Below are 26,154 nucleotides of genomic sequence, written 5' to 3'. Positions count from 1 at the left end.
TTCCGTGTTGCAGAGGATCACGCAAATCGTTCAACAACTCGACGTCTACGCTGTTGGAGGAGTCGATCATCTGTCACGACGGCCGCGTGGTTCGAAACAGCTCGTTGCGCAGAAAGAAGAGCAGACTTCGCAAGAAGACTCTGGTAAGTAAAAAACCACCGAACGGAAAGAAGTTATTAGGAATAAATCTTGTAATCGAATCGGTAACGTTCGTTGCAGTCGTAAATGACATTTATCGTTTCCGTTTAACGTTTCCAACCACCAGCTCGTGGTCGTTTCGAACATCGCCACAAGAAAACCATCTAAATTGCAAAAGTAAAACGCGTAGTACATAGCGAGGAAGAAGCTTTGAATTTTAAAAAAAGAAAAAAGACTAAATCAGTACGAGTACTAAAAATCTTTTTCTTTCTTTTATACTGCATCGAGGATCGTTTCGAATATGAAATGAAAAAATTGCGGTTGCATGTTTGGATAATTGGAACCCTTGTCTGGGAATTTAGGGTCGTAAGAGCGAATCGAGCTCGGAGGGTGTGAACGCCAATCAGTCCGCCGGAAGCGACGGTAGCTCGTCGAATCAGCAACGTTCGACGCGGAAGATGAGCGGAAGTCGTTCGATACGTACGATCTCGAGGGATTGCCACGGACGTTTGACGACGTTGGTGAAATCGGGCTCGTTCTCGGGGTGCACGGCCCACCAGCAGCTATCATCGGAGAGGACGATAGTCAGCGACCCGACACCGCCGTTCAGGTTACCCTGTTGCACATCGGTGGCTTCCACGTCCGAAACCGAGGGCGAGGAACAACGCAATAACTGCACGCGCGGCTGCTTCGCGTACGACGACAACCTCCTGGACAACGTGCTGACCATCAAGGAGCTTTCCAATCAGCAGCTGAACGTCGACAGCGACGTGGAGATGAACAGTCTCGGGAACAACTCGTTCTCCGAGCAAGCCTGGGATAATTATCAGGTAACGACGTTTAGCCTTTGACATCCGACTCGCGCCAGGCGTTACGAACCTATGATTATCATCGCACATTTTTTCATCCCTTCTCGTTTTGGTTACTTTCTCCGTTCATTGGCGACGTGGAACCTCGATCACTCCTACCGAGAAAATATTTCAGAAAAGATAATAGGATCCAAATATTTTTATTTTTTTTTAATAGAACCTCCTTAAAGATCGTTTTATATTTTTTCTGGTATCGGTAAATTATGACGATTAGAATTAGCTTGAATCGTTGTAGTAGTACATACGTGTTTAAATAGGGCATGTTCGTATAGTAGAACGTTTGAATAACGGGAGGTTCTACTGTATCTCAACGATTTTACGAAGCAAAGCTTTCGTTTCGTTCGTTGAATATGCATTTTATGCAAAGTCCTGGAATAATTGAGAATAAGACTAACGCGAGCGTTAATACCTTTCTCTGATAGGATGAAGAAACTTTGTAGAATTTATGGGATGATCGATTTGTTTTTGTTCAGAGAAGCGTATAGTTTATTTCACTCTGCCTAATGAGACGTTTTATCATTTTTTAAAGAGAAAGTGAAAAAACATTACCAGTAAACCATTCCAAAAAAAAAAGTTTATTCCTTTCCTTCTGGTATCTTTCTTGCTACCTAAAGTCTAATTAAATTACACTAATCAAACTATTTTATTTCATGAAATTACTAATATTTCTGAAACGAGATGAACCTCGTTCAAATTAAAAAAACCCAAATGGTAATGTGAATTTGTTTTTCATTTAATAATAAAAACTACCATTTGGGTTTTCTAAATTATGATATTGCAAAATCAAGGATATCGTTACTTCGTTTATTAACATTGATTGCACCACCTTAATCATTTTGATTTGTGTTCGATTAAATGCTTGAATTAACACTGCTGTTATCCTTTATTTTGTATTTGTGATTATTTAATGGTTTGTTTTCCCAAGGAAAAATATATGAGCGAGCCGTACAGCGAAGCGCCCGACGTAGAAACGGCTCGAAGATTGTTGGACTTTGGAGACGATTACAGAAACTTCCTCGATAGTCAGTCCGATTGTGCCTCCAGTATGAGCGCGGTTCCCACTAGTTCTCCACTGCCCAGAAGTCGTATGCACCATGTACGTTCCATTCTATTCTTCTTTTTCGATCAGATGTCCGTATTTTTTCTGTAACGCCACAGATTATACTTTTGCATGCGATTTCCTCGTCATTTCGTACAACACCACCGAATTGTTATATATTTATTTTTACTGTATCGTTTCGATGGTTCCTTAAAAGGTATTATTGCAAAAATTTTAAGTAGCATTATGTTAGAAATAAACCAGTAGTGTATATTATTCCCACGAGTGTTCATGTAAATTTCGTTATACGTTAGGATCTTCTAATCTCGATGCATCGTGGATTTAATGTGTCGAGGTATCTTTAATAACGACTATAGCGAAGTTTATGTATTGTAGTTACGTTAGCCTTAATATTTTGTTTACGTTATGGTATAATTCAGTTATATGAAAATAAAAGTCTCGAAGGATTACCAATTTTTAATAATTATTAGTCCTCACGTCAATTGATTCGCTTTGTTCGACGTAATTTAATTAAATAGCGAATTGAATCTGAACTTTTATAAAGACTTACTTTTTAACCTTATACCTTTCAATCTTACATCGAATTATTAACTTGTACCAGTGACGCTCGAACGTATCTCTTTTTCAGTACAACGTAAATTATTTATCTAGTTTTTATTAACGCTGCGATTTCACGTTAAACAGTGACATTTATTTGGACATAGTCTTATTCTTGAATCTCTCGCGTAATATATTTCTTGGTCGAATCTCTCGGTCTCTTATCAAGGGTCCTCTGAGACGAATGCGTCTCTGCAATGATGATATCTTAACGAGGGTAAACGAGTGTAATTACGGCCATAGACGCTGCGAAAGCTCTTTTGCAGTCGAGTGGACAAAGCATGATTTCACGGTAGATACAAATCAGAAATTACTATAAACTTCTTCCAATTTTTTTACTTCATATTCATACCAATAATATATTAAAGCTTGACAAAAAGTATACACGTCCTATTATTTAAAACATTTTTAATTAAAATTCTATTCTTCTAGACAACATCATAATAAAACATTGAGATTAATATCGTTACTAATTATGTTTTGCCGAGCATAATTAGAATTATTTCATTTTAACGCGATACTAAACGATATATAGCATGCGAAACGCTTATCGTTGCGTGTGCACAAACACCGAGTCTGTATGCAAGACGATCAATTCGTTATCTTGATTTAACTACGCTTCAGATAACTATGATAGATTTAGAAATTTTCGTCCTTGGTCGAGACACGTTCCGAGCGCCACTGGTACCAGCGCAACGAAAGCATCGTTAAATTCTCTGCCTCGTTTCAATATCTTTCGATCAGTGATACGCAACTGTTCGACAGAAATATCCCAGTTAATTTCAATTTAAGTTTTCTTTAACTCTGAATAAAATTAAACAATCTGGCCAACAGTGAGTCCAATCTTAACGAACAATTGTATCTGAATATTTAAACAGTGGTGATAAATTCCTTCAAGTTGCATGCAATGAATACTTTTAACGAATCATGTATTTCTAATCGTGTCTAGAATGTTTTTTAACGTTTAGCGAGTAACGTATTAAAGCGACGAACGGATTTAACGACCGTGTGTTTTGCATATGTTACAGGAAATCACAGATACCACGGAAGACAGCGACAGTGACGTGGAGGACATTCGGAATGTCGTAGAAAAGTCACAGTCGCAGTTAGTGTTCGCTGAAAATCTGTTTTTAAGGTCGAACGACGGGACAATGCCCGAGGATTGCGTACGTATTTCCCCAGAAAAGTTTCTGCTTCTGTACTTGATAGCGAGAAAGCTGTACAGGTTGCTTGAGACTTTCCTGAAAAATATCACCAAGTTTGCTTTCAATTTCTATCGCATAACTGTTTGCACTGCTACTAATGTCGTGCGTGTGTGCAAACGCATGAAGTCCTTTCTGTTGAACTTTACCGCCCACGTCTCGGGCAACTACGGAAAGTTTGATTAGGTTTGCACGCTTTTGCGTCTCCTTCCACGAGCTTGTACGATCATTTCGCGTATTAAAATAATATATTAGTTCCTTATTTTTACCGTTATCATTGACGATATTGACGTTGAGTCTTACTTTTATTTGTAATATATTTAATTTATGTATATTTTAGAACAGAATTTAGGTTTATCTATAGAGTGTATAGTATACTGATATATTGTTCTATTTAGCACTAAATATATCGACAATTCGTGTATATTAATTCGTATGCCATTTGGATGCATAAGTCAAAGTAGATTTTAAAATAAACATAGAAGATAGCATAAATTATAGTAGTAGGCATAGTGATCGGATAGGGGATGAAAAGTCCTTTAAAATGAGCGTTTGTACGAGTCGATAGCGTAATTAGTTCCGGAGATATGACAATTTTTGTTTCAAGTCGAGCGTCAAAGTAAATGTCAAAATAAACATAGAAGATAGCATAAATTATAGTAGTAGGCATAGTGATCGGATAGGGGATGAAATGTCCTTTAAAATGAGCGTTTGTACGAGTCGATAGCGCATAATTAGTTCCGGAGATATAGCGTTTTTAGTTTCGCGTCGATGCGGTGGCTAGTTTAGGAGCTAGGGTTTGTTTACGTTTTGTTGTGCGCGCGCGAGTTCATTCATCTCGCTCGCGTAGATAGTAAACAGTGCGTAGTAAATTCTTGGAAATACTACGCCGAAACTAGGTCACGAGAATCACGTACGTGGGGTAGGTCAGCACCACGCACGTGCGACAAGGAGGTCCGACTCCGCTAGACGAAGACAGAGATAGTCGAATTAGAAAAATTACCCCTTTACATAAATTTCGATATCTCCGAAACGGAAAGTCCGATCGACAAAAACCAAAAGCCATTTTAAAGGGGAAGGTTCACCGCTTCTAACGATTGCTCATTTATTAATAAAACACTAGTAGTTTAGGAACTGTAAGCGTCTAAAGTTTTTAATATTTTTAATACGCGTTAATAGGCTTTCGTAAGGCGGAGAGTCAGGCGTAGCGGAATTTTAAAAATTACGATTGTCTTTACACGATGATATCTCGAAAACGGAAAGTCCTATCGACAAAATTCAAAAAGCATATTAAAGGGAAAGGTTTGCCGCTTCTAACGGCGGTTGAAAAATGGATAAAGCACTAGTAGTTTCGGAACTGCATGCATCCGAAGTTTAACTATTTTTAATACGCGTTTGTGACCGGTCGTGGTAGGTTTAATGTTAATGAACGATATTCGAGCGTTTTAAACAGTGGACATCAATAAAATTATTTATATTAAACGCATTTATTTTAATACGAGTAAAACGTTGCTTTTCATTTTGTGTGTTTGTGGTCGTTCACCTGATTCATCCTTACAAGAAATGTCGTGCAATCATTCGATATTTGCGATTGGCATAATTATACATTAATACGTGATTGGTCGGTCATATTATCTTTTTTGACGCGCACGTAATGAAAACTGAACCAAATTTTATAGAAACAACCGGAATTTTTCTCCGTCGATATATTATTTTCACTCCACCTTTTACAATTTTAAAAATTTATAATAATTATTTTCAAGCATTCTAGGGATCTCGTACACACTTGTATATTACTATAGTTGTGAATATACATTGCGTGGGTTAATCAAAAATAAAAATATAGTGCCCAATGACGTTTGCTTGCATGTTTACCGCTGCTTTGTCCGAATCCCGCTTTCACAGATTGTATCAACATATCACCAAGATAAATACTGATTGGAGTTAGTATTTATGTCTCTGACTTGGTACGCTGACTCAGAAACGACGTTAAAATCGATGTATAAAATACAATAATAACACTCCAGGCTTCCAGTAATTCAATGCAACGCTTTGACTGTGAATCTTGTTCGGTGAATTGTAATGTGGTTTTCTTATTTTCATTGGTTTTGAGTGTTGGAATAATAGAAATCAGGTTTGTACTAAATAAATATAATTTTTATCGTTTTCAATGCATGGTTGAGAAATGAAAGTTCAAAAAGTGAGAGATTGAGTGCTTGAAATTAATAAGACATCTATTGATTTCGAAACAATAGACTGCATGAAATATATTTAAATATCAAAATTGAATTTATGAAATGAAAATGTCGAGTCGAAATGAGTCGACAGTTTTTCACGAGATCCGGACGAGTTTTCGAAAGTATCTTGTTGCTCTAGAACATTCAGAATCTCGAAAGCGTATATAGTACACATGTGCATGCAATGAAAAACTAAGTGTATGAATATATGCTGTTACAGAGTGATTTATATTTTCAGTGTAAGAACAAATTATTAAATGTAAAGATAGGTATATTTTTTGTAAACTAGCTTAATAAATATTATTTTCTAAGAACACGTTTAACTTTGATAAATAAGAAACAAAATTCCGATATTTTCTATAACTTGGCAGGTTTGTAAATGTAGCAGGCTTTGGAAAAAAATTGTATTCCAAATGAGAATAAGAAATTATTATTATTACTTTGATAACATAGAATTGAATAATTTCTTGTTCGATTGTGCATAAAAAGATATTTCTATGGGCTTTATTGGTACCGCATGCTTGCTGAAAGAACACGTAGCCTGGTGTGTTCTCCCCATCTCTGACTTACGTTTTTCTGTTGTAGACCGAAGTCGAGCGTGCGTGTAGAGAGAATCTGAGGTGTCTTCACGCGCTATTGGAGTCCGTGAGCAATTCATTCCGAAGCGAAAAATATATGAAACAAGTCCGTGGTGAGTACAACAAACAAATACAACGTCGAACACTTTCTATATCGCTGTCGTACATAACCGCCGTATTAGTTACTGCTCTTAGCGGACTTGTCTTTCTGCTTCTCTCCTAATGGAATCAAAACTCTTCGACTCCGTATTTAATATCCCATAAAGGGAGGCAATCGGAGCGAGAAAGTATTCTATCATTCCGATCGTGCGATGTTTCGATTAATTTTTCAACGCTTTCGTTGAAATCCTTACCGAACAAATTCACGATGCTTTCGTTTAAACACTAAAAATCAGCTTTGTTTTCGAACGTTACTTTTACGCTGGTTCGAACGTCGTTTGGTTTTTTTATTCAAATATCGAGGAGACGTTGCAGCAGATAATTGCGAACGAAAAGTATTAATATTCGATCGAAAGTGGCGTCAGTTTTCGAAACTAGGAAATGTTAATTAAATCGTATTTCCCCGTTTACTTATGCGACACTTTCTAGTAACCTTAAGAGTGGTAACAAAAATCCTATTCGTTTAGTATTTAGATTTCTAAGCCTGATAAAGTTAAACGACGTTTCAGACACCGACGTGTAAATAATTGTGTAAGTTACTTATAAAGACTGATGTGCAAGTATTAGCATATGGAATATGCATTTTTGCTTTCAACGTACTTCATAAGGCCGTGCTCTTGAGAAATGTATGCATTTGAAATCGTTTACAATGTATAGTTAATCTTCTATCGTTCTTTAATATGTAAATTGTAAATGTTGAGTGAATAAAATTTATACGTGGCACATTTACAGTTGTAAGTGTATGCACGTTCCAAGTTCTAATGCATACATCGAATGTTACAAATTCGAAAGTAATGGCTTGCGCACAAGAGCAACGTGTATTATACAATACTTTTTAGAGATTAAATATAATATTAAGTGCATGTATAAATTTGCCTGAGTCGTGAACTGATTATTTGCATGCTCGGTAATTAATTAATTTTGCACATCGATGTCTATTTTCGTCGAATATTTAAATGCATTAATCGTATGTGATATAACGTTATCTTTGAATCAATTGAAAGGGCAGTTTTACCTCGTAACGTTAAATTATTTATCGAAGAAGGGAACCGTTTGATCGAATGTTAAGCAACGGATTTTCTTAAGAAATTTATTATTTCACGTGTTACCTTTGCGCTAATTCTATTATTATATAAATTAATGCAAGGGGAACGCGATTTCGACGCGATACGCTTCGTACGAGTTTGATATTCAATTTTTTAATATCACACGTTTACAGTATTTTAATTAATGCCTTTCATATTATTTTTATTTTGTTGCGACGCGATTGCAACGAACCTTTAGAGTATTTTCATTTTTAGTTTACCTTTGTACACGTTCATTGTAATTATTATGTAATAAATACTACTGTGTTGTGGCTTTTTATTAATTATTCTCGTGTTTATTTTTTCACCCGTAGAGAATATTATTTTGTCGACGGACCGTAATGTTTAAATATTCGCGGTCATTATTCAATCGTCATATTTGTACTCTTTTAAAATTGATTTCAAATTGTACAATAATCCATTTCGTCGCGAACGTAATTATCGGTGCTAATTATTTGCGAATTATTTCAAATAAAATCATCGCCGGAATCTCTGTCAACTACGTTCGATTAGTTTAATCGCAGCGTTTCGTTATATTAAATATAAGACGCTTGAACACTATTACCTCAACTATAGTTGCCTTTTTTCTTTTACAGCATTTATCTGCCTGCAGCATGACATTTTTTTAAAGCCATTCGCTAGCTATTCTCTTCATTTTTGCACCGTGTACCTAAATACTGCATCATAAGCACGAAAAATAATTGTTTCCGAAGCACGAAAGTTTACTCAGAGAATTTTCAAGACTTCTAAATATTATATGTAATCAATTTACGTTGAAATTGATACAAAAATCGAATTTTAATGCATTTAATAACAAAGAGGATTCCGATAAAAATACGTGCTCCATAAATCTAGTTGATAATAATAATTGAAGATCGTGATGGAACAAAAGTAAGATGCAAAGATAAAAAAGCAAAGCTTTTATTCATCTGGAAGCGCTTCTTGTTTCGAGGTCTCTTGTTCGACCATTGATCTAACGTCCGGTAAATGTTCCGTGGACTTCCGTCGAAGTCAACGAACCATTATCGCAGCGTGAATCAAACGCTTCTCGCTGAGAAACACGGGGAACGGTCTCTCGGTTTCTGCGAAGGCATCGATCGCGATCGGTAATCCGGACGTTGCTCGAACGCGTGCTGTGTGGGTGCCCCTCGCACGTGGGTGGACACGCTCCTCGCGAGTGCATCGTGGTGCACCTTGGAGTCTCACCTTATATGAAGCATCGGTCGACGGAGCCGCACGAACCGATACTCGGTCGTTCCCGTCTCCGTCGTCGCGATTTGCACCAGAATCGTCCGCTACGGACGCGTGCTCTCGCTCAGTAGCCAGTTTCCCTCCCGGCGAGCCTAGCCGACGACGTTCGAATCCCCCAACAGCTGATCCCACGAGCCACCACGCGTGCCAGTTGACGTTTAGACGAGCCCACGTTCGAACAACGCGTCGGTGAAGCGAGATCAACCGAGTTAACAAACCGTACGAGTCTTAGTGGTCCAAGTGTTTGCACCGTCAGTGATCAGGGATACAAAAGGAAAAGACTACCAGACCTCCCACACCCCTCCAATTGTTCGAACATTTCTATCATCCCTTCTCGAGCACTTTTATATCCGTCTTTCAAGTGCATGTATTCTCCTCGAGTGTCTTCATAATGTGAAACGAACTCCTTCAAGTTTCTTGTGTACCTTTCCGAATTCTAAGATCTCTTCAGCTTTCTAGCGTACAGATCCAAGTATACGTACTCCACAGAAGCTATAAAGTTCTGCTTCGAACGAAAGAGCCCGTAAAATGCATTTACAGGACAGACGCGAAATCTTGCTCGTCGAGAATTGTTCGGTAAATCGGAATTAATTCCAAAGCGGACCAACGAAGCTAGACTTTCGATAAACGTAACGGTCGGTCAAGTTAAACGTGGGCGATTGTCGCAACTCGAAGTTGGAAGTGTCCTGTGACCGTTTCCGCGTTTGAGACGATCGTACGAACGCAAATCGAATTGCCAGTTAGCGGGACTGTCGGGCTCGAGAGGAAATTAAGAAGTTAAGGAACTGTTGATCGTGGTTCGCGATGATGTTTGCAAAACCGGACAGCGCTGTCGGGAAAGACGCACCGGATACCTGTTACGTGTACCAGGAGATTATCGCGAAGAATCTGCCGGATGATGCCTGTACGTAAGCTTCCGTATGCGTTGAACTCTCCGCCCGTAAATCCTTCGCTGAAATGGAGAACGTTTTGTTCGAACGTCGAGACAACGAATAAATCCAATTACAGCTATTTATTTTTATCCCATTTTATCTAATTTTTGTTTCACGAGCAACGGGACGAACAGTCGCTTATACTTTATTCTCGTTGTTCGACATTTTTATTTAGGAAATAGTTAAATTTCTATTCCATTAAAGTTTATAATTAAACGGTCCATGCTCGTGAAATCGAGCACAGATTATTACTCGAGAATTGAAAAGTATGCTGGCGATTGTTTCCGCGGAATATGTTTCTCATAGAAATGTTCTTAGCCATTGCTCGACCTAAATTAAAATCGTTGACCTAACCCACACCTGAATCGAAACGATTCTCTATTACGTTTGTGTCACGAATATTCTCAGGTTTTAGGAACTCGTGCATAAGTGTGTCTATATTTGGTAATTGCATCAGTGGGTCGCGATATTATGTAATTGTTATGCTTTTAGAATCGCGTTGAATTATGCAACGCGTATAAATCGTCGAGCTTGCCTATTACAGCGCGGCAGAAGTCGTTTTAATCGACCAACTTTCATACGAAAAATTATTAACGCGAATGTATCACGGCTATTGATAAACGAGGCAACGTATAGTTTACAATATTTTCGTAATTAATGTAAATCACCGCGTACCGATTTCTATAAAGTTTCGCCGGCGAATTGTTCGTCCAGATTTTTATCGTTGAATCTCACCGAGCGCAGTTTTGTTTTTACTGGCACGGCACGCTATTTTGCGTTTCGTAGCGGCAATGTTTGCTCAGAGTCTGACATCATCCCGGAAGATATAACCCGGTATTCTTCTGCGACTGTGTTCCGTTACCTGTCAAATCAATGATCATTTCATCCGTAACAGGATCGCTCCAAATGCGACCACTCCCTTTCGAACAAAAAGTTTTCCTCGTTATTTAATACTAAAACAAACAGAGTTCGATAAATACCTGTTTTAACTGTCGATTTCACAGGTGTTTTAATCGTTCGTAAAAATATCAATCTTGAAGTATTCCTGACGTTCAAATTTGTATAATCATTTCTTTAATTCGACAAAATCAAGGTAGAAGAAGTATTTTCGTGACTTTTTGCACGTTTCAAGAGACTGTTAGCTATTTCAAGGAACGCGACAAAAGCAGGTGGAGCGTTGGCGAAACTAAAACCACGCGGAATGAGAATTGCATGACGCGATCACTTCGAATAACATGTATCGATGATCCACGTCCGTATTTACCAGTCAAGTATCGAAACCTGTCTGGAATCTTTAAAAACAAAAGTGTTCGTAGCTATGATCAAACGGAGTATTCGAATACCTTACGAGTATTAATGAAGCGATAATAGTTGCAAATATTCCCAGTAACTCGTATATTTCTCCAACGAGTAAAATCGAACGAGATACACATAGTTATATAGTTCACTGTACCAGGAGCATTTTGCGTTTATTCCGTCTCCTTTCGCTGGAGTTGCACAATAAAGAAAACTCGATAACGCGCATAAATATTTATAGATTCAGATAAGAATATTATCGTTTCGAACGAAACGTACGATCGCGATTCAAATAGTTATTTATGCTCGTTAATAGACGGTCCATATATTACGATTTCGTTGATTTCATGCAAATTATTAACCGAGAAATTAATGCAGTTGATACGAATATCAATTTCTCGAGGCACCGTACGCTTTATTTTCTGTTTATCTCTGCCAGAATTGTGTGCCAGTGGAGCATAAATTCGAGGTTAATTTTGTTGCGCGTATCATTCCGGCGTATTCGGATTTTATTACGAAAATCTGTCAGTTTTGAGTTTTTATCGTGCTGTACGTTCTCAAAACTATAAACTTCTTGCTTGTAACCGAAAAATATGAAAGTAAAGAACCGCTAACGGGTACGGAATTGATGAAAAGTAAAGTGGGTCGAGTAATTTCTTTCTAGTTCAAACTCATCAACGTGCCAAGATTTATTAATAGTAACGCACCTGCCAATACACTCTATTGGAAGAACAGAAGCAATAAAATCGTAAACATTTTCTCGACGCATTAATCTCTTCAGGAATGTGGACACACGTCGGTGCAAGTTTTTAAAATTGTTTCAAGCATAGTTTACTCGAAGCGAAATAACTCATTCCTGAAGAGGTTAACGATTTCTTGCGAATATTACAAGGTGCTCGAGAGGTTTCTTCTTGTTATTAATGTTCTTTGTTTCTTTCGTGTCACGGTATATCAGGATAAATGTCCCGTTAAATTTCTATTTTTTCCACCCGATGGAAATGCAACAGAGCTCCGTTGCGAATGCAGAATTCAGTAGAAATCCCAAGAAAACTGTTACACTGTTGTCTGTGCGATTCTGTACGATAGAAACTTTGGTATGCGATTGATTAATGGCCATGCATTCGTTCTCGCGTTAACGTTGACCTGTTTCGACGCTCATAACGCTCGTAAAACAGCAAGGTCTTTCAAATTCGCGCGCTCAATTGTGTTAGTAACCTCTCACGCGACTAAATTAATCGGTTAATTTGTCTCAGGGTGAAAGAAAATAGTAGTGAATAACAATCTTTTACTATATTAGAATAAAAAGATTATTCCGTAGAAAATAAAATCGAAACTGCTTGAAAAGATTTGTAAAAATTAATCTTAATCTCTCGAGTGAAAATAACGATGATAGAATTTTATTCAAAACGAAGCATCGGAAGAGAGACTTTTATTTTACCGCGAGGAATCACCCTCTTGATACGTTGTACAACGAATAACGGAACGTTCTGTGTATGAGCGCGCGAGTTATGTAAATTATGGCACTAACGCGTCGTAGATCGGAACGAAAGTACGGAGGATAGATTTGACACGTTGGCGGATAACAAGGTAACGAATAAATTACTTTCTTGTGGTATCGGGGCAGGGATTGAGACGTGCTTCGTTGTATCGTACACGAATTTCGAAATGTTTTTCAGGTGGGCGTTAATTAATCATTAAGACGACGGCAGTATCTGTACTGCTACGGATACGCGATACACCTCGTTTCTCGTTACTTATTTTCTAACGTGATAAATGACGGACACGCTCGGAGAAAGTAGTAATAATATATTGGTGCGAACGATCGTGATTCTATCGATGAGAAGAGGGCAATAAATTCAGTTACAGTTTCCGTTAACGGCCAGCTCGGTATCCCCTGGCACCGATTACTATGAACCGTTCGCGAGCATTATATGTCGCGGGACTTTCTTCGTTTTACCTTCAATTTTCTAACAATGAAACATACAGGACACTCTGATCTCATTTTTATCAAACTCGAGAAATTTCCAGGTCTCAAATATTATCTCTATTATTTTATTATTAGGTTCGACACTTTTTTCGATCTCATATTTTTCGAAATTTCAAAATGGTCGATGCCTCTTTAAATAGAAATATTTTTATCGTCGCGTTCTAGCTGAGATCAAGATGATCTGTAAACACGACCTCTGCGTTATATATATCGTCGATGCTCGAATAAAAATAGGTGAAGATAACCCAGAATCGACTGTCGGTTGCAACTTGAACGATGTTTTAGTTTCCAAGCTATTTCGAATACGCTTATACTCGAATTCGTAATCAAACTCTCAAGTAACAAAACTACGGTCAGTTTCAGTTTCTGTTCCCAATAGAAATAACGGAGTCGTTCGTGCTTTAAAATTATATTACGGATTCTGTATTCAAGAGTCGTTGGTTTGTCGAGGATACGGCGGTTAGGTTCGCCCGGTAGTCCTCGAGGAAGACAAAAGGATAGCTTGCAGGAAGAGCCAGCGGACTGGCTACCAATTTCTGCTCTACTGAACGCAATCGTTCGACCGTGATAACGCAGAACGTATATTACATATAATACACGATACGTCTTGCCGCGGCGGTGGCAATTATTCTGCACATTCTCCATCATTTCCTGTAGGTCAGTGTGAAATTCATTGCTTTCCGTCGACACTGTTTTCCACCGTGTCTCGTTTCTTTTGTGCACGTGTAAACCGTGTTCGTGTTCCTGTCCTTTGAAACGTCCGTTAATGACCATGCTGTCGTAATGATCCGTTAGGCAGACGTATAATTCAGTCGACCACGGTTCGCAAGAAGCTTACGAGAGTTACATTTTTAACCAGGCGAATCGTCGAACGACAATAGAATCGATCGAACAAGTTCGGATACTCGTAACCATCGAAACAGCTTCAATTTCTTCCGTAAATTCTATCAACTAACGGTAATAAATTATATTTCTATTTGCTCGGAGTATCTTACGCTTGTCGCGATAAAAGTGATAGGAGAAGTTGTTCGAAAAATGAATATTCCATTGGGTTGTTTGTTTCTACGACCCCCCGGTGAAACTGAATATGACAACATCTTGTGTAACCTTACGCGTAACTGCTGTCTTACAAATGGAAAAAAGGCTCCATCCTTATTAAGACTAGTTTAATTCGTAACTTCTGTTAATATGCAGGTTGGTAACATAATTTCCTGCGGATTAGCGTGAAATTTATCGCTTTCCGCCGATGCTGGTTTTCGAGACTCGTCGTTTCTTTTATGCTCGCGTAAAACGTGTTCCTCTCCTTTGGAGCATCCGTTGATGATCGCGTAGCTGTTAGAATCCATTCCTGCACGCATGATTCAGACGACCAATGGTCAACGGGAAATTTAAATACTATTTTACACATCCATGTAAATCGGTTATCAAATACCAGAATTCAGGGATTAAATTATGCTTGAAAAAAAGTAACAAAAGCGCCGTAAATTTTTGCTCGATTTAAAAATTTAGTTTCCATTTATTTAGACAGGCTCTCGAAGGTTTCTTTGTTTCCGTCGAACGGTAGACCACGACCCATTTTTCTGTCCCCCCCTCCTCTGAAGATTTCACTCATCGCCTATAGTTCGCCGCGCGGCGGTTTTTACGACCCACCCATCGCGAAGTGAAAGTTTTGTTTTCTGAGAAAACCGTGAAAAAGTCGATGTACCGTTTCTTTCTTCAACCTAGAAATTCTTTTCACGCTTCTATTTTACGGCCGAACGATTCGCGGAACGATCGTTTTTCGATCGGATGTCACTTCAACAGAGTGTCTTCCTTTCCTCCAGCATTCGATACATCAAATAAACGATTTTTTACGTATGGTAGACGCCATAGTAAACACGAGAGATCTGGCAGAGCGAACGCAGACGAAACTTCAATGTCGAACGTGGATGGAAAAGCGCAGATGGCCTTCGAGTTATTTTTGTTTGCTATCGTCATTGGATGTTAACGAACGAGATTAGATGATTCTCGTTGGATCTTTGCCGATGAGCGTGTTAGTATTCCTCCGAGCCATGACTTCGTTACCTGCACCGTTCACGCGACAGTAATCGCGATATAATATTCGAATTCCTAAAATAGATTCTCCTTTCAAAGACGAGAAGCATCCTAGATACATTTCTATTGACAATTTGTTGCAACGATTAAAGTAACTTCGCAATGTTTAATTAACTGTAACATGGACTTGTGTCGTCCATTTCGTAGAGGATTACATCCTTGCTTTATTCTTTCTTGATATTAAACGGCTTATCCTACTTCCTTTAAACGTTTGACTTTGGATTCGTTCAACTTGCTTCTCATTTTGTCCTTTCCTTTTTTTATCTCTTCTCAACCGTTACTTCCACATTCTTTATACCGAGCGCAATTTCCTCCAAGCTTCTCTTATTATTTCTTGTCTCGTTGCACTGTTAGTGCACCCGAGATGGTTAACCTTCTTCGATGAATTTCAGTAAAAATTTTAGTCTGAATTATGGAAAATTATATTTCACTTAAAAAACTATAGACAGAGCTCCAATTCACCAATGGAAATTGAGAAAAATCAGTTAAATATAGAATCTAAAATAAAATTAATAATACTCTAGCTGATATCAAATTTTCTTTTTTAAACTAATCTCTCGTTAATACTCGGTAAAGTATCCAGATAGTAGTTGTAAATCGTCGATCGAAGTCATTGCTAGATTTAGAATCAGCACTTTGCTTTTATCCGCACGCTTTTATTACGTTTCTCAAACGAATGTTTACCTTACACGGAGCAATATAACAAACGTTGTGCAATAAAGACACGGAGCAAAAAGAGGCAGAAAGAAGCTTAGAAAATGAAAGTCATACACTATCTAGAAAGCCTATTACACCGTCGACCTATGTTCGTCCACTTTCTGCTCGTTTTTCGGTAAATTCCATTAGCCGGTTAAATCTCGATCTACGGTCGAACGCAACGCGCGTAAATCTGCTCGGCTAACCGAACGTTCTTATCGCTGTAAATGCTTATTGTTGTCTCGTTTCGTAAATCGTTGCGAATTCAATGATCGTTGGCCGTTACGGTCGTTATTGAGCGATCAGTCGTTATTAATTACTGTCCGCGGTATAGTTAATTAATCGCGATCCTGACCCCGGTACTCCTTTCTCCGTATCTGTTCACTTTCTTTGAATTCTTGTTTCTGTTTACGGGACGGTAATTACTCCGTACTCGCGTTGGCCACGGCTACCATGCAGCGACAGAAAGGAGAATTCGATCGGCTTTCACCGAATAACTTATCCCGTTCGCGCGAAGACGTCTTACGAATTGCACGTACACGCGTTTAATTGAACGAAAGCTGAAATTTCTAGATAATTTATCGAACGGGTCATCGACGCTCAGGCGTTTTAAATCGACAAAGTTCTGTCCAATTTTTACCTGCCTTTATACAGAGTTCAATAAAGAATTTATAATACTAATTAACCCTCGAAAAAACATCTAGAAAAAATATCAAATTATGGTCTATTCGTGGAGGGCTAAAAAGAAATATATTAAAGCAGTTTTCAACCGCACCTTGTAACCTACAATAATTATTTATTTACTCTGCGTTAATCGGATGACCGCATTTTATAAAATAATTTAAATGCATCGATCTTCTCGAGTTGCATATTTTAATAGAAGCCTATTCTTTAAAAATAACGAAAATTAAATTGTTTCCTCCAATTTTCCAACGGTATAAGCCTGATTGCCAGGCGATATTAACTACCATCGTGAGTAAGAAAATACATCAACGTTGCTATTATCGACATTAATGCTCGTTTAATTGAAAAACATTAAGACCGTTCGTGTCGGGTGTGAAAAACACACCGGATGCCGCGGAGAGTGTAAAAATTGCAATAACTGGTATCCCGGGGAAAGCATAAATACCGTGACATTTTTACGCCCGGTCTGGAAAACTCTTTCTGCAGAAAATTAGCGTAGAATTATCGATAAACTTCCATTCGTTGGAACTCGTATATCCATTGATCGAATTATCTCTCTATTTTTAATTCTATCGAATTAATTTGTAAATTGGTTAAATTTATCCGATCTAATTATAAATCACGATAATAAATATACATTAAATATATATTAATTCTCTAAGTATTAATTTTCATTTTAATCTGACCGATTGAATATTGCACATATCACGTGCTTATTAAATCGCATATTAATGGTCTTGATTTTGCGTTGCACCAAAAGTAGTCACGTTAATTAATAAATATTTCAACTAAAGTAGGATCGTTTGAATCCCAACAGCTTTATATAAGATTCCAATTTCATATAAGATCGTGCAAGTAAGAATTGTTGTCATGTTTTGTACGCGACGTTTAAAATTATAATAATGGAATTGAATTTCGAGGCTCGTTGCACGCGAATATAAAATTAAATTTCACGAAACGAGAGTCCTTTCAATTGTAACTGACAGCTGGAAACGGTGTCAGTCTGCTCTTTAAATCGCCTGGCGGGATTATACGCGCGTGTTTTTTAAGGGCAACATAGTTTCGAAGAAGAAAGTTCCGAAGGAAAGTATGAAACAAGAAGCAGGTCATTGAAGCCATGCGAAGCGCATATATGCGTGCAGATATAAGCTGCTTGACCTTAAATGTCCGGCCACTAATTCTCGCTGACATAATGACGGTCGTGTGCAAGTTGTCTGGAATACCAGCGTCGCAAACGATGTGCAATAATAGTGATATCGGTGTACGCGAGCTGAAGCAAACTCGTGTAATTGCACAAGAACGCTTCCGCCTGTGACGCTGCTGTATCGCACAAAGAGAGACGTAATCGGAAAATTATTGAAATACCCGTGAAATGTTTCGATTCGTCGATTTTAACCCCCTTTTGAAAAGAAACTATAAATAAGGTTAAAAATGTTTGTCTTATCATGTTTAAGTATTAACGTTTGCTATCTTTTCTCTTTAATTAGATGTATCCACGCACGTTGAATTATTTATTTTTATTAAACTGTCCCGTTACGCCTAACGCTCTAATTTTCTTTTACTTTCTCAGAATTCTGCGTTCTTTATTCGAAAGCGATGATCGAAACCAGTACAAATGGTGACTCTAGTAACCGAGTTGGACTCATAGTTCTCTCGTGAAAGTAGAAAAAACGAAGAGAAAAATGTTGTATACTTTCAAAAACCTTTGTTATTATCTGTTAGAACATAGCTGCAGTTTGATATTAGAATCGCTTCGTATGCTTTTAACGTAAAGTCTAACTTTCTATGCACGCTTGTGTTTTCTTCCTCTGAAATTAATGGGGAAGAGTAGTTTGTAGTTTCGAAATTTCTAGTGGACTCCCGACGCGTGTTTCGTTCGATCAACACTGACGTGGAACGTTTCTGTGTTTCAGGTACGATGGAGAAATGGGAGTCACTGACGGCTAGAGTCGAGGAGACTCAAATGGCCAACGCGCTTCATCGCGAATTAACCGCTCTGCGTACAGAATTTAAAGCGGCCCACGACAGACTCTTTTCGTACGAGATCGTTCTGGAGCAGCCACACGTGTTAGACGAGCGGATTAATCGAATTACGGTATGAATTTCATATTTCTATGGCTGCTTTATACACTACACAAAGTGCTACGACCTTACACCCATTATTTTATAACCGAAAAGAAACTGTAACTTTAAGTTATACTAGAAGTTTTTCGACAAAATTAAAAAATTACAAATCATTCGGGAAAAATTATTTTTGGGTGCAGGGGTCAATTGCAATCATTTTTGCTGAATAGACATACCCTCGAAATCCTATCCACTTTCGAGACAAAAATTCGAGTATGTGTGAAATTTTTCAACAAAATTAAAAAATTTCAAATCGTTCCAAAAAAAATATTTTCAATTGTGGGAGTCAATTACAATCATTTTTGGTGAATAGGCATACCCCCGAAATCCTACGCACTTTCGAGAAAAAAATTGTTTTCCGAAAATACAATGTCTGACCATACCATTGATTTCTTCCCCTGAAATTTCATGCGAATCTTTAAAATGTCATAACTCCTGAACGGATTGGACGATTTTAATGTTTAAAAATGCAAACTACGCGTATTTTAATGGAGAATATGTAGAAGTTGCAAAAATATTCGAAAAGATGTTCCTTGATGCCGCAAAATAAGAAAAAACCCCATAAAAGTGGGCCAATCTTCAAACATCCATAACTCCTACAATAGTGAATATTTTTCAATGAAACTTTTTTCTGAAGTAGAGCCCATGGGTACCTACAAAAAAGTATTAGACAACTTTTCTGTAGGGCGTCAAACAAAAATATTAGAAATCAAAAACGAAATTTAAGGAAAATCGACAGAGGGTAGGTGCCTAAATTTTTCGGCGAAAAAAGAAAATTTCAAATCGTTCTAAAAAAATTATTTTTGGTTGCAGGGGTCAATTACAAACATTTTTGGTGAATAGGCATACCCACGAAATCTTACCCACATTCGAGAAAAAAATTCGAATAGGTATGAAATTTTTCAGTGAGATTAAAAAATTTCAAATCATTCTGGAAAAATTATTTTTGGGTGCAGGTGTCAATTACAATCGTTTTTGGTGAATAGATATACCCAAAGAGCCCCAGAAAAATGGATAGAAAAAATATATTGTATGTAAGATCTACTCTTTTATCTCGTCTGTGCTGTTGCAGTCTCGATCGCGTCGGTAACGTGTTCTCAGTCGATACTGTAGACAGTGAATCCCTCGACGATACGAAGTGTAACTACATCGATCGCCGCCGCGCATCGCTTTCCTGATCCCCTTCACTGTAGATGGCGACGATGTTGTGCTATTGCTTGGGACCATGAGCGATGCAAATAAACAATTAAATCGTTCAACTATTGCTTTTAATTTTCATTCTGGTGGAATAAATTCATAGAAAACTGAAGAATAATTCTGTTTCAACAAATAGTGAAACTATCGTGTATATAAAAATTCGACTGTTATAGTCTTATGGGGCAGGACATATAGTCTAATTTATACAAACGATTTACAACGCTCGATTTAGATATTTTAAACATTTCAGAGTCTTTGTTTGATCATGGTTCACAGTACTTGACCTACCAGAACGTGGTATTGATAGAGAAATTCGAGTTTGCACAGGGTTCCTACATTTGTGGAAATAATCAAAAATTGTGTCTTCCGTGTTAGACAGTTCTTTATTTACGAGACATCGTGCGTGAAGTTTTCCACTTGTGCATGCATTCGAAAGCGATAGTTCCTGACATGGAATAGTGCGGGTCATAGTCGACCCAGCCAGGTCGGTCGAGAAGTATCCCCTAGTCGCAAGCGGAGGCAACGTAAAAGTTGGAAAGTCGCGGGAAGATCGAGCCCAAGAAAGTGGCGGAGGCGGGGGCGGCGGTGGCGAAAGACGCGGAGGAAGAGGAGTATAAAGAGAGCGAGAGGGCAGTGAGGAGGCAAGGATAGAGGCAGAGAGTGGCGTAAAAGCGTAGTCGTGTCGCACGTACGCTCGTCTGACGGCGACGTGCCTGGCATCGCAACTCGCGACCGAACGCCGGCGAACCTAGCCAACCTAGCCAACCCCTCCGAGTTTCCACCCCCCGAGAGTCATCCCCTGCCGACCCTCTCTCAACCCTCTCCCTGGAAACCTCTGGAACACCCTCGGTCTCCTTCCTGTTTCTCTTCCTCCGCGTTCTCCTTCCCTCCCCGGCCGCTTCCTACTCGCCTCTTCGTCTATCAGTCATTTTCTCCGATTCTCTTCGTCCACGGACGCTCTCCTTCTCATTTTCGCCTTTGGACCGTCTTCTCCCGTCGGTACATCCCCCCACCCACCCTCTTCCGGCATCCGTTGGTCGTCTTTTTCCACCGCGCTCTTCTTTTCCTCCTTCTCGATCGCTCCCTATCGCTCTCCCATCTTTCTCCGTGCTTTTCTTCTCCCCTGCCTCGTCCTTTGCAGTATCCCCGACATCCCTCTCGGCCTCATTGCGAAGACCAAACACATGCTCCCTATCTATCATCAAGATGTATTAGCGTCCAACATTTGCCGGGTGAACTCGTCGCTGTGCTGCATTATGCAGGAGGCGCGCGCGAGCCCGTCTAGCCACCGAAACCCATCCCGATACGCGCCGGAGGAGCACCGCCTTTCTTGTTTTACATGTTTTCGCGTGCCTCGGACCGCTACCTCGCGCGAGGAAACGCTCTCACCGGGTCGAGAAACGTACGCGAGGCCGGATTTTTGGGGCTCGTACGCGTCAGAATGCGCTCGAAACGAAGACTCGGTTAAGGGACCGCCATTGGATAGTTCCGGAACCAAGGGTGAACTTTCCAGGGGTCAGGATGGAGACTTGAGAAAGTTCGTCAGCGGTCGAGGCGTCTGGCTGGTAGGGTTAGGGAGCTAGGATTGATGTCTCGTCAAAGTTACGCCGAGGTTTCGCGATTAACACATTGGCGTAGGCGGTTAAAATCGAATTTGAGAAATGGAAAATTGATCAATTTTTCATCAATTTATTTTAAAATGCAAGGCATTGAAATTATTAACAAAAATATCTTTACAAAAGTTAGATACAGGGGATGTTAGGTGGTACGAGTAATTTTCCTGTAGGTCTTATGGTTGGATGAAAAATAAATTTTTTTCTTGAATGCAAGTCCTGCTAGTGTTCATTAATACTGAATTTTTCTGCTTTCGATTAAAACGTGTTTACATCGAATGTTGGGTTGGTAACGTTCGAGGTAAATTGACCTTAAGTTGAGACGATGTTGAAGACTCGAGGGAGATTTAAAAAGCAAGGGTTGATGTTTCGTTGATGTAGCACGCGTGTAGGGGATTATTAAGTTTCGGTTGTTGCGTCGAACACCGGAGAGAGGGTGTTATGGACTCGTTTTACGAATCAAGCACGCGAATGGAAGGATTAAGAGTGTTTTTTTTTTTTGGCAAAACGCAGGTGTCTGGCGCGGGATTAAAATGGTAATTCAGGAAATTGAAATTTGGTTCTTTGGTACGCGGGGATTTTGTTTACAGAATATAAAAATTTTAAAATGCCTCCTGTGCAAGATAAATTTTGTCTCGTGCATATTCACTTATAAATAATTTAGCGTGTAATAACTGCTGGAGTAAAGGATTGTAGTCGTAACTATTACAGACCGGTTAGAGCACCCAGTTTGTACGAGATAAGGCTATGGAATTTATGCTCGACACGTTGAATTGTAGTGAAGATGCTAGCAAAGCGAGGACACCGGATAATTGAAGAGTAATCTAGGTTGCAAACTAGGCCGTTGCATAATAATTGTTTGATAGTGGATGTGTTTCTGGAATTAAGCGAGTCGTGGATGATAAGACCAAGAACTTTACGAGCTTTCCCCCTATATTGTAGCAATGTTCCTTAAACGAGTAAGATGAGGCAAATAAAGTGGTCGAGGTCGCTTATTGGCACTGGTTCATCCCTTGTAAATAATATTTATAATTATTTTAGACCCCTGAATTGATCGAGGACCACATGAAGAGACCAAAGATGGACTATAATAAATTTAAAAAAGAATCGTAGGGATACTCTGTCATCGCCATTTGCTCTCGATCGTAAAAGAAACGATGTTTGTCAAGATTAGGGTGAATCAGAGGGAAAATTGCGGGAGCAAAATTTCGTCGAACGATCCGTGTCCGGCGTGTTTGGAGGCGTCGACGTCGCGGTATTTGGGATGCACGACGCGGTACGAAAAGCGCGACGGAATGAGCGAGTGCAGAGCGCGGCGCGCGAATCAGAATGGAATGCCCCGCGTGTATTATGCATTCGTAAACAGGCTTCAATCGAGCCCAGTTGCACACCGTTGCGGACTGCCGTGCGACGGCTGGCGCATGTCGCGACTCGACGGGGCGCGTCGCGTCGCCCGCCGCCGATTACGTTATTGCGTAATTCCAGACGAAACGCGCCTGGTGACTCGCGTTTTGATATTCCGCTCATTAGCGATCGTTCGCACTTAAACGCCGCGTGATTCGACTACGGGATCGAGCCTGACCAGTCCAGAACCGTGAGAAAACTATTTTCGTCTAGGAGCTTGCAGCGACATTGGCATTCGACGCGATTTTCGAATTTTTTACGCGTCGATCTTCTAGGATCGCATTCTAGGCCTCTGGGCGTCCAAAGGTGCTATTTTTCTGCGTGGACGTAGAATCACGTTACCACTGCTATTATGGAGAGTTAAATTTAAAAATTTGATACTAGGATAATATTCTGGATCATCTCCTTCGAAAGAAAATTAAATTATTAAATATTGGGTAGGTCTATTGCGAGAGTATATCAGAATTTCTGGGTTATCAAAATTATTAAATATTGGTTTACCGAGTAAATAAGAAATAAACCGACTTGGAGTGTGTGTGTCGAGTCGACGCAAAGACGTTTGTGTTGAGCGCGGCATTGGCACAAAAGGTAGGGATCTCCGCGATCGGTCGTCGATGTGTTAAGATCGTAAACGATCCACGTATACAGATTCGACGACGTCCGGTTGTCGTGACGAAGCGCAGGGACCTTGTAACACGCGGCGAGGTTAATCGCGAAAGGCTTTCGGACTCGGAAGCTCGTTAGCCGATCCGGTACACCGGTGGCCAGCTATTTCGAGTGGCCGCGCGTGCCTTTATTCGGTGCGATCGTTCGGACATTACGCCGTTTTTCTTGCCTCCCGCGGCGGCCTTTAAAAAGCCCGCGCTCGCGATACGGTCGAGCAATTAAAATACTAGCGGCGGGATCCGCGCGCACGCAACTTCGGAATCACCGCGAGCAAAAAACTAATTCCTCCCCCTCCCCCCAGTTCGAAAGAGGCATCGCGCGAGACGAGGATCCAAGATTTCAGAGACATTTTTGCATAACTTTTTTTACTCGTCACGAAAAACGATTCGATACAGGAGGGCTGCGACGCGAACGTTATCGAGGGAGGTCAATTATATAGAACTCCCATTTAGATTTATCATCGTAATTCATTTTTTTATGTCCTCCGCATACGCGAAACTCGATGGAATTTATTTCGAATAAAATCTGTAGAAACTTCTCTACAGAGAAGTGGATCTTTTGGGTGCATTTTGGGCTAGTGGAGGCATCCAGCGTCGGCCATGTCGAATTCTGGTACCCTCGTAGTCATGCAGCGGCCGAACGGTTCGCTCTGTATACCGAATTCGAATCAATTGATTGGCTGTTGATTGGAAATTGAATTAGATCGGAATGTGCGTGTCTGCCGTCGCGAGGGGGCGGAACAGGGAAAGAGGGACAGCCTGATGTCGAAGGGAGAGAACGAGAGAGAGAAAGAGGGTTTGCTCTAGAGCGGAGGAGGCATTGGGGGGGTCCCAAAGGGAAGGAGGCGATGTGGTGGGTGGTTGGAAGAGGGGAACGGGCACGGAGCGGCTGCTTCTGCCTTCGCAATGTGCCTGGAATATCAATGCCAACCACTTTTCGTTGCGACCGCTGTCGGACAACGGCGCAAACCGGCGTCGTTCTTTCTCCGCGCGAGGAGGGCTCTTTTCTCTGTTCGCCTGTACACGCATCGTGGCCGCGTGCGTTCCCCCGTCGACGCTTTTCACGCGTCTGACCTCTTTGATACCGTGCCACGGAATCACGCCTGTATCCGTCGTTTACTCGTGCTCGGATTTCCATAAATTATTGGCTACCGTGAAGAATATCGATTCGGGGGTTCGCGAGTGACGCGCGAACGGAGGCTGCCCGGGCGAGAACCCACTCTGGTACACCGGGATCGGAGCTTCAGTCGTTAGGCTAGCCTCTTTTCGCACCTTGGATATTCTAGGTTTTGTGAGGGCTGTATTTTCTGAAAATTGCCTTGAAATACTTATGATTGCATATAGTTGCATCAAAATTCCGTTTCTCCTTTAATTAGATACAGAATTCACTGTTCAAACCAGCATCGAAAGATAAGTAGTACAAACCGAACATAGTCGGACGCGCTCGGTCACGACTCCGTCCGACTTACATCTCGCTCGACTATTTAACCAGTAACTCTTCTCGAGGTACATGTCTATCCGTCGTAACACCGAGACGAATATTGGAAAACCGAGTCGATGTTCGATTTCCGAAACTTTCAATTCGCGCGATGGTCGACGGTGAACTCGAAGGAGATCCGTGTACAATATAAATGCAAGAAGGAAACAGTAGTAAATTCCGTCGTTTCGTCGGTAGGAATTACTCGTGGAAGCACACGGACGACGTCGGGAGACGCGATGACCGCAAGGACGAGCTTTACGAGCTCCGGCTCCGAACTCTTCTTCTCGTCACGCGACGAGCGAGAGAAACGACGCGGGGGCGTACGAACCACGGGGAATAGAAAGAGACGAACGGTAGCAAAAGGGGGGCTCTCGTTTTCGTTCTCTTACGCCCTGCGTCGTCGTCGTAAACCCGGGTTTATTTATGCGGCCCTCGTCGGCTGCCTCCTGTAGTAGGACGACGGGGACGTGACAACGTGACGTGGTTACTCCATCGTCTGACTCGCGCTCTTACAACCCTTATAGTTCGGTTATGCTTTTTCTGATAAACGCACGCTTGTTTCGGTTGCGGATTGTCTCGCTTTACATGCTCGATGTCGCGGTAGGTCGCACGACCGGAACTCGAGTTTGCCCCGAACGTGGATGCTGGAGGAACTCTCGATTTGACAACAGTCGTTAGCTCTTTCTTTTCGTTCAAACTGATGGGGACATTTAGCCCCTAAAATTTTCATAAAAGTATCTTCAATCTTTTTGCCATACGTCAGTTTGGGGCACGGATCGAGTTTCGAAATGGTCGATTGAAACAAA

At 40.3% G+C, this 26,154-nt stretch overlaps 1 protein-coding gene across 5 annotated transcripts in view; it reads left to right on the top strand.

The window, feature by feature from the left end:
- Nucleotides 1-26,154, top strand: part of LOC122395770 — a 124,736-nt gene that overhangs the window by 80,201 nt on the left and 18,381 nt on the right. For all 5 annotated transcript variants that reach the window (XM_043393619.1, XM_043393617.1, XM_043393616.1 and 2 more), the window contains exons 12-17: nt 14-143; nt 501-968; nt 1,933-2,103; nt 3,693-3,830; nt 6,689-6,794; nt 18,779-18,960. In XM_043393619.1, the coding sequence (XP_043249554.1) occupies nt 14-143; nt 501-968; nt 1,933-2,103; nt 3,693-3,830; nt 6,689-6,794; nt 18,779-18,960 (1,195 nt within the window). The remainder of the gene's footprint in view (nt 1-13; nt 144-500; nt 969-1,932; nt 2,104-3,692; nt 3,831-6,688; nt 6,795-18,778; nt 18,961-26,154) is intronic.

This window comes from Colletes gigas, unplaced genomic scaffold (genome assembly GCF_013123115.1).
Source record: "Colletes gigas isolate AHSC1104 unplaced genomic scaffold, ASM1312311v1 Colletes_gigas_Sc00006, whole genome shotgun sequence".
NCBI classification, from domain to species: Eukaryota; Metazoa; Arthropoda; class Insecta; order Hymenoptera; family Colletidae; genus Colletes; species Colletes gigas.
This window is presented reverse-complemented; position numbering and strand designations above follow the sequence as displayed.